Below are 7288 nucleotides of genomic sequence, written 5' to 3' on the forward strand. Positions count from 1 at the left end.
TCCCCACAGCCCCCACCCTGCAATAAGCACAGTGCAGCTGGGGCAGGCGGGATGCTTTATTTTGTTGCTCACACTATGTCCAAGCCCGAGGCACAGTGGTAAGGGCAGGAAAGAAGCAAGCTCCCATCTGCAGGGTGCCCGCAGCAGTGCTGTGCGCCAGGAGGAGGGGGCAAACATCCTCATTTGCAGCGCCATCCCTGGCCCCCAGCACCCCCAGGCCACTCACCTGCCCTAGGACTGAGTGTCCCGCAGTTCTGACACACACGAGGGGTTCCCTCACCACCACTCCCTCCCCTGTGCCTCCTTTGCAGCCCCGGGAGGAGCAGGGCAGGCAGGCAGCGGGGGTGCAGGGGTGATTCACTGCAATAAATAAGGGAGGGGGGATGGCTCACAGCAGGGACGTGGCACAGGAAAGCACACAGCAAGCGCGCTACGGAGGGAGGGGGCGCAGCCTCAGCGCCCCATGGTACAGCTGTAACCATCCAGCTCCCGGGGACTGCCCCCTTCCTTTGGGGAAGTGCTGCAAGGAGGGCTGGTGGGGCTCATCCTGCGGCAGGGGTAGCCCTGGTCCGCACTCTCCCTCCGTCGGCCCATGGCTTGGTCAATGGTTTCCAGGCGGAGCGCAGGCAGCAGGCCCAGGTTCCTGGGGTCAGCCCTGGCCAGAGGGTTGTCAGCAGCAGCACGCCGGGCAACGCACGGCTCCCGCACAGTCTGGTAGAAGGAACCCGGGCCGCCCTCCTGGCTGTTGGGCACCTGCCCCGATTCCTTGGCTTTGGATCCACGGCGTCCCAGCTCTGTCTGGGGCAGGTGGATGGCAGGGATGTCCCCCGTGAGGCCACGGCGGCTCTGGGGTGAGGGGCTCCGGCTGGTGCCCCGGTCACGGCTCGATGGGCGCAGGATGAGACCCTGGAACTTGGCCAGGCTGGGGCTGCGGCTCCGGTGCCGCTTCATCTTGCCCGGGCTGGGGCTGCGGGATTTGGGGGCCAGCAAGACAAGAGTGCTGTCATCCTCCTCCTCTGAGCTGCTGCCCGAGCTGTCCGTAGGGCTGCTGCCCTCCTCGGATCTAGGCAGGGAGATCTGCACCACACATCAGCATTGGGCCCTGACCCACACAGCGGGCTGCAGGGCACTGCAGCAGGACGCCCTGCCCTGCTGAAACCTCCCTCCCCCCACGCTTCAACTCGAGGCATTGCTGACCTGGAATGGCTCTGTCACACCCACGATGCTGCTGGAGGTGTTGCTGTAGTACCCGAGGATGTACTCTCCCTTCCCCTTGGGCAGCGCTTCCTCTGAGAACATCACCTGCAGCAGATGGGCATCAGGCTGAGCACAGGGCCGCACCCCCCAGCCACCCCCATACGTGGGCCTGCACCCTGCTTGGTGCCATCCAAAGGTCCAGAGGCTGCTGTTGCCTCACCCCGTGGCCCTGACTCCCAGAGTTGCTCACCTGTGCACACAGCTGCTTCTCTACGCAGCGCTCTCCATCATCGCTCCTGGCCCAAACGTAGGACACATAGTCTTTAGGATGCCGAAAACCCACCTGTGGAAGAAAGGAGGTGAGCTGGTGCTTTTGCTCTTCTCTCAGCTCCAGCAATAGCTTCAGGCCATATGGAGCCCACAGAGTGGGAGAAAGAGAAGTGCTGGATCCACAGCCCAACGTGGCCTTCCCAGAATGGGAGAGCCCACACTCAGGCCGTTCATCAGCACCTGTGGGAGGGGGCAGCTACAGAGGGGATCACATCACACTGCCAAGGACCCCAGCCCCTACCCGGTAGAGGCCAATCCAGTCCCAGGAGCTCCGGTGAAAGCCAGCAGCCATCTTGTACTTGACAACTGCTTGCTCAGGCCTGATCCACTCATCAGCCACAAAGATCTCCACCGGGGGCTTATCTGCCTTGGAAGCAAACTGGCAGAGACATGTAGATGGTGGGTAAGAGCAGGTGGGAGCAGCACCCCCACTACCCCCAGCCATGGTGGTGAGACAGCAGTCCTGCCCGGCAAAGTAAGAAAGCCACACACAGGGCACGCATTCACCCAGCACGGCTGTGGCCAGCAGCCCTGGCAGCTGCTCACCTGCACGGCAAAGATGGCAGCTACAGGCTTGTGGTCGCTGACCATGTACTCCATGTGGCTGCAGTAGCAGAGCTGGCTCACCGACAGCACACCCCGGCTGGGCCGGCGCCCGCCCGCCCCGGAGCTGGGAGATTTGATCTTCCAAAGGATGCGGTCAGTCCAGGCGGGTTTTCGCTTCTTGGCACTGCAGGGCACAGAGGGGCATCTCTTGCCTGGCAGGGGGGCAGTGGGCTCCACCCCAACCTGCCTCCCCCTGGCACTATGGAGCACGCAGGCAGGGGATGCGGCTCGTCTCGGCGCACAGCTCAGTGCAGCTGCAGGGACAGACCTGCACTGGCACCAGCACAATGGCTGTGTCCCAGCCCACAAGCTTCCCTCCGAGACCCCCACGAACCTCAGCCGTGCCACCCACCCCCAGCATGCGCCCCGCTGTCCTACCTGCTGTCGTACTTGTTGGTGCCCACATCAAACTTGAACGTGGGGGGGAAGTTGAGGGGTCCCTCCTGAAAGCCGCTCAGGACAGGCCAGGTGCTTTTGGCAATGTTTAGCTGTGGGCAGGAGAGCAGCAAGGCTCCATGGCCCCAGCTCTTCCCAAGAAAGAAGCTCCCAGGAAGGAACTGCTGATGTGCACAGCTCCAATGGAAAACACCCTGGGGGAACACCGCCTGCCGCTCCTCCACGAGCTGGAAGAGCCCGTGCCCTTGGTGCCAAGCCCAAGAACACAGCTGGCAGTGAACCCAGCCCACTCACCTGGTCCTTCTCCCAGAGCTGGCTCAGGATGTTGCTGTCAATGGCATATTTGACGAAGCGGATGTCGAGGCTCTCAATGCGGAAATTGAGGTCCCCAAACCAGAAGACGAGGCTGCGGGAGGGAGGGCAGTGAGCAGCAGGGCGCAGGCATCAGCACCAGCAGGGTAGGAACCAGTCCCAACCCTTGAGGGTGCCAGGAACTGCAGCAGGCCTGGCTGCGCCCCAAGAGCAAACAAGGGCTCCTTTTAACACCTATTGAACTGCACCTCACTGGACCAAGGGACAACTCCGCAGCTCTGCCATCCGGACCCCACCTCCAAGCTGCGCTCGGATTCAGATGCCAGACCCAACCCCCTCTCCAGGCACAGGGCTGGTCCTCCAGCATCGGCACAGAGCAGTAGGCAAAACAGTGAGGTACTCACTCATGGTCCAGGATGCCACTGGCTGCCCTTCCCTCAAACTGCTGCATGTGCAGTATGGTGGCAAAGTCCTCCTTGCGCTGCTCCGCCTTCTCCAGGTGTGCCGGCAGGTGGCAGTTGAGGAAGCACACCATGTGCCCGAAGATGGACAGACGGACGCTCACCCCTCCTTTGTTGCCCTGCCGCAATTGGGTGCCGTGAGACCCGAGGAAGGCAGCCCTCTCCACCCCCCCCGGACCACACTCACCCAGTAGCCGCCCAGCCCTGTCCTAGTGCAGTCTGTCTGGATGTCCTGCAGGAAGGGGAGGTGGTAGTACTTGGCAAACACCAGCAGGATCACACCTTGCATCCGCACTGTGCTGACCTGGAACAGGAGCAGGGCTTGTAGCAGGATGACAGCCACAGCACAGCCCATAAAGGCAGGGACAGTTCCAGGCCAGAGCAGCACCTTCATGCCCATCTTACAGGTGGCTAAGCAGCACATTTAGCTCGGAGATCCAGAGCTCGCCTGGATTCCGACCACTGACTGAGATGAGCCCAGCAATGCTAGGACTTATGTACTCTGTCACTGGCTGTCTGGGGAGCTGAGCCTTGCCCTGGGATCTGCAGGCTGCTGTCAGAAGCACAGGCTGGATCCTCTCCTCACCCTGGTGCAACACAGTGGGCAGCAAGGTGTGTTCCCAGAGTACCACAAGGGAAGCCAAAAGCAACCAGAGAAGCAAGTAGAGCGGCAGAAGCCAGGCAGCATACTGCAAAAATGCCCCATTCACCTTCAGTTCAGCTTCCACACGCTGCTCAGAGGGCTGCATGGCATCTCTCTAGCCAGGTCTTCTCCTGCACACCCTCCATCCCTCTCTGCCCTGCCACCCTCCCCGTGCCCCCCTGCTTGGCTGGCAGGCACAGAGGGGACACCGGCTGTCCAGCCCCTTTGGGACTGCCTTACCAACACAAAGTGGAAGGGGCTCAGGACATCCATGAAGAGCTCGCTCCACTGATCTGTGAACAGGGCGTCCTTCAGGCGTTTGTTTATCTTGGAGTTCACCTCCTGCAGCCTGGGAGGAGAAGGACAAAGTGCTTTGCAGAGCCTGTCTGATCCCAGACGGATCCCTCAGCCACAACAGGACGGCACCTGCATCCCAGCCAGGGAGAGCTCCTTGGGCGAGGCACCCAAGGACAGAGCTGCAAGGGCATTCCAAGGGAGGACCCTGGATTTAGAGCACAAACCAGCTACATCCTCGTGCTAGCGATGCTGGGTAGCAAGAGGCACAAGAGGCAATGAAGCTGCAATGCTTCGGCCCTCTAAGCAGGAGCAGTTCAGCTGCACAAGGCTGGGCAGCAGTCTAAAGTCTATCTCTAGGTGCAAGAGGGGCTTACAGGACATGTCAGTTGCATGGAAGTCTGCAGAGAAGCCAGGTCCCACCAGTACTTCAGCACAGGGCGTCCGGATGCATCCTAGCCACCGAGCTCACAGCAGCAGCGACAGAAGGTTAACAGTGCTCCTCCCCACTCAGCAATTAGAGAACAGAGGGAAGGAGAGCATCCCCAGAGAACAGCAGAATCAGGAAATGCCTTGTCCGAAAATATTGAGTGCCCCGGGCACAAAGATACGGGTCAGAGGAAGGACATGGGCAGGCAGAGGCACTGTGGAGGCTGGGGCAGCTCACCAGCACAGGGCACCATGCCCTGGCCACAGCACAGCCCCAGCCAGTCCCTCACACCATGCAACACCCCTGCCCTGACCCATGCAGGTAGGGTCTGCCTGCAAGGCTGAGGGGCCCCAACCAGGAGATGGGCTCCAGCAGCCTCCTGCCTGAGGCAGAGCTCCTCCACTGTGCACACAGGGAGCTCCCAGGGCAGAGGCTGTACAACAGGCAGCACATCCATGCTCTTGGCACAGATCTGCATGCTCCATGGCAATCCCTAAGGGTCTGGTCTTCCCTTAAATTCTGGCTCAGCTTGCCTGGCTGGCCACGCCAAGAAAGCCTCATCGCACCAACTTGGGGCTGCCTTGCCAGCAGTTAAGTGTTGCCAGGGGCACGGAGCCAATCCAGCTGTGAGAGAACAGCAGATCTGCGCCCTTGAGGCTCACATACCACGGACAAGAGGTGAGATGAGGAAAATGCTTCCAGCAGAATCCAGCAGGCGAGTTAAAAGCCTCTCCAGATTTGACCCAGGCACCTCCTGAGGCCACGCTCTGCTCGGCAAACCAGCTATGGGCTGTGCAGGGATTGATTCATGGCTATTTGTGACCTGAGTGTTTCAGCTCCTCTTAGTGATCCCATTTTTTAAAAAGAAGCTGATTTTCCATCACCTCTTATGATGCTGTTTTTCATTCACGATGCGCATCCCTCCCTGCTCCCTATGCCTGAGGGCGGGTTGGAGAGGCAGCTCTCCCACTCTGAGCCCCCCAGGACTACGTGGAAAATCCCTCAAACAGGGCCCTCTCCAGGGCAGGGGCCTGCACCTCTCTCTCTTACCCAATGGCGATCATGTCTGCATCATTCGTCTCGCCCGTGTTGAGATGCAACAGCGACGTCACATCACTGGGGGGCATGGCTGTGCCCACGTTCCAGGTGACCACCGTGATGCTTAAGAGGAATAAGGGAGAACAAGGTAACACTCGGGCTCAGAAGGGCTCCCTGTCCTCCAACCCAGTCTCCCAAGGAGCCTGCCTGGGGCAGAACTTGCTGTAGCAGCTCAGCCAAAGGAGGACAGCCCCAAATAACCGCTTCCCCACGCCGAGCTCATCCCCCTGATCCCACACACAGGGACTCTGGCCTCCCCCCGCTGCGTCCTGCCTGCAGCTGGGCAGTGCATCGCGTGACAGCAGTGTCCTTCAGAGCACACAGCCACCACCACCCGTCACAGCACATTAACGCCGCTACGCAGCGGGCGCCAGCAGCCCGCAGGCTGCTCCGGTGGCAACTCACAGGAGCCAATTTCAGCAACGTGCCAGGGAAGGGCCACACCATTTTGAGAGCTGCTGTCACCTCTAATTCCACCTACATCCATCCCCCAAACGCCACGCCATGTCCCGAGGGTCCCTCAGCCCCCAACCTCTCCCACCCCAAGGCCATCACAGGGGGATGAGTAGGGCAACCCCAACCCGCACAGAGGACTCGGCCGCCGCTCCTTCCCCGCAGGCTCGGACCCCACGTCCTCTCCCCGTGGATGCAGAAGGGGTCCCGCTGTCCCCCGACCTCCCCCGTGAGCTCACCGGAACGCTCCGTCCTCCACGGCCGTCCCCGCGCAGCCCAGAAGAGCATCAGAGGATCCGCCGGAGCTCGTAGGGCTGAGGGACGTCCCGCACCTCCCGAACGGGGGCAGCTCCTCGGGCTCCGGCTTGGCGAGAGCCACCGCCTTGCCCAGCCCGATGCGTCCGGCGGAAAGGAACTCGCTGGACACGGCTTTGGGCAGCCCCACAGCGCGGGGGGCCGCCCAGGCCGAGATGTGATCGCTGGACTCGGCTTTGGGCAGCGGCTTGCCGGGGACGTTCCGCTCCGCCGGGCCGAGCTCCGCGCCCAGCACCGAGGCGCGGCCCGACGGGACGCCCGGTCCGAGGGGCAGCAGCGCGGGCACCGGGAGCGGCTCGGGCCGGGCCCTGCCCACGTCCAGCGCCAGGGGCTGCGCGGCCCGGCCCGGCACCCGCTCGTCGGGCCGCCCGCAGCCGGGCTGCGCTCCATCGGGCGACGGACGCGGAGAGAACGGCTCGAAGGAAGCGTCGGGTCGGGAGCTCCTCCGCGCGGCGGGCGGCGGGGCCGGGCCCTCGGGGCCGAAAGGGACGAGCAGCGAGGGGGGGGCGACGGCGGGCGAGGGGCTGCGCGGGGAGACGGGCCGCGAGCCCAGGACGGCCGGGCCCTGCTCCGCGCTGCCCCGCCGGCCCCGCTCCATTCCCCCGGCGCGGCCCCGCTCTCCCCGTGCGCCCCCCGCCACCTGCGCGGCGCCCTCCAGGCGCGCGGAGCGCCCCCCCCTCCCGACGTCACGGCGGAGGGGCGGAGCCGGAGCACCTGCACCTGCGCGCGGCCGTGAGCGCGCGGCCGCCGGCC

At 63.0% G+C, this 7288-nt stretch overlaps 1 protein-coding gene across 1 annotated transcript; it reads right to left on the minus strand.

Annotated features, from left to right (window-relative positions):
* Positions 1-38: 38 nt before the first annotated feature.
* On the minus strand, positions 39-7217 carry INPP5J (inositol polyphosphate-5-phosphatase J). The gene is made up of 12 exons (XM_048964357.1): positions 6460-7217; positions 5720-5830; positions 4186-4294; positions 3490-3606; positions 3246-3421; positions 2824-2935; positions 2512-2621; positions 2074-2257; positions 1769-1906; positions 1448-1540; positions 1198-1302; positions 39-1077 (listed from the first exon to the last, which is right to left on the minus strand). The coding sequence occupies exons 1-12, from the start codon at positions 7131-7133 to the stop codon at positions 454-456; spliced, it is 2553 nt and encodes an 850-aa protein (XP_048820314.1). The 5' UTR covers positions 7134-7217; the 3' UTR covers positions 39-453.
* Positions 7218-7288: the final 71 nt, after the last annotated feature.

The sequence above is a fragment of the Lagopus muta genome, chromosome 17 (assembly GCF_023343835.1).
Source record: "Lagopus muta isolate bLagMut1 chromosome 17, bLagMut1 primary, whole genome shotgun sequence".
In the NCBI taxonomy this organism is placed as follows: Eukaryota; Metazoa; Chordata; class Aves; order Galliformes; family Phasianidae; genus Lagopus; species Lagopus muta.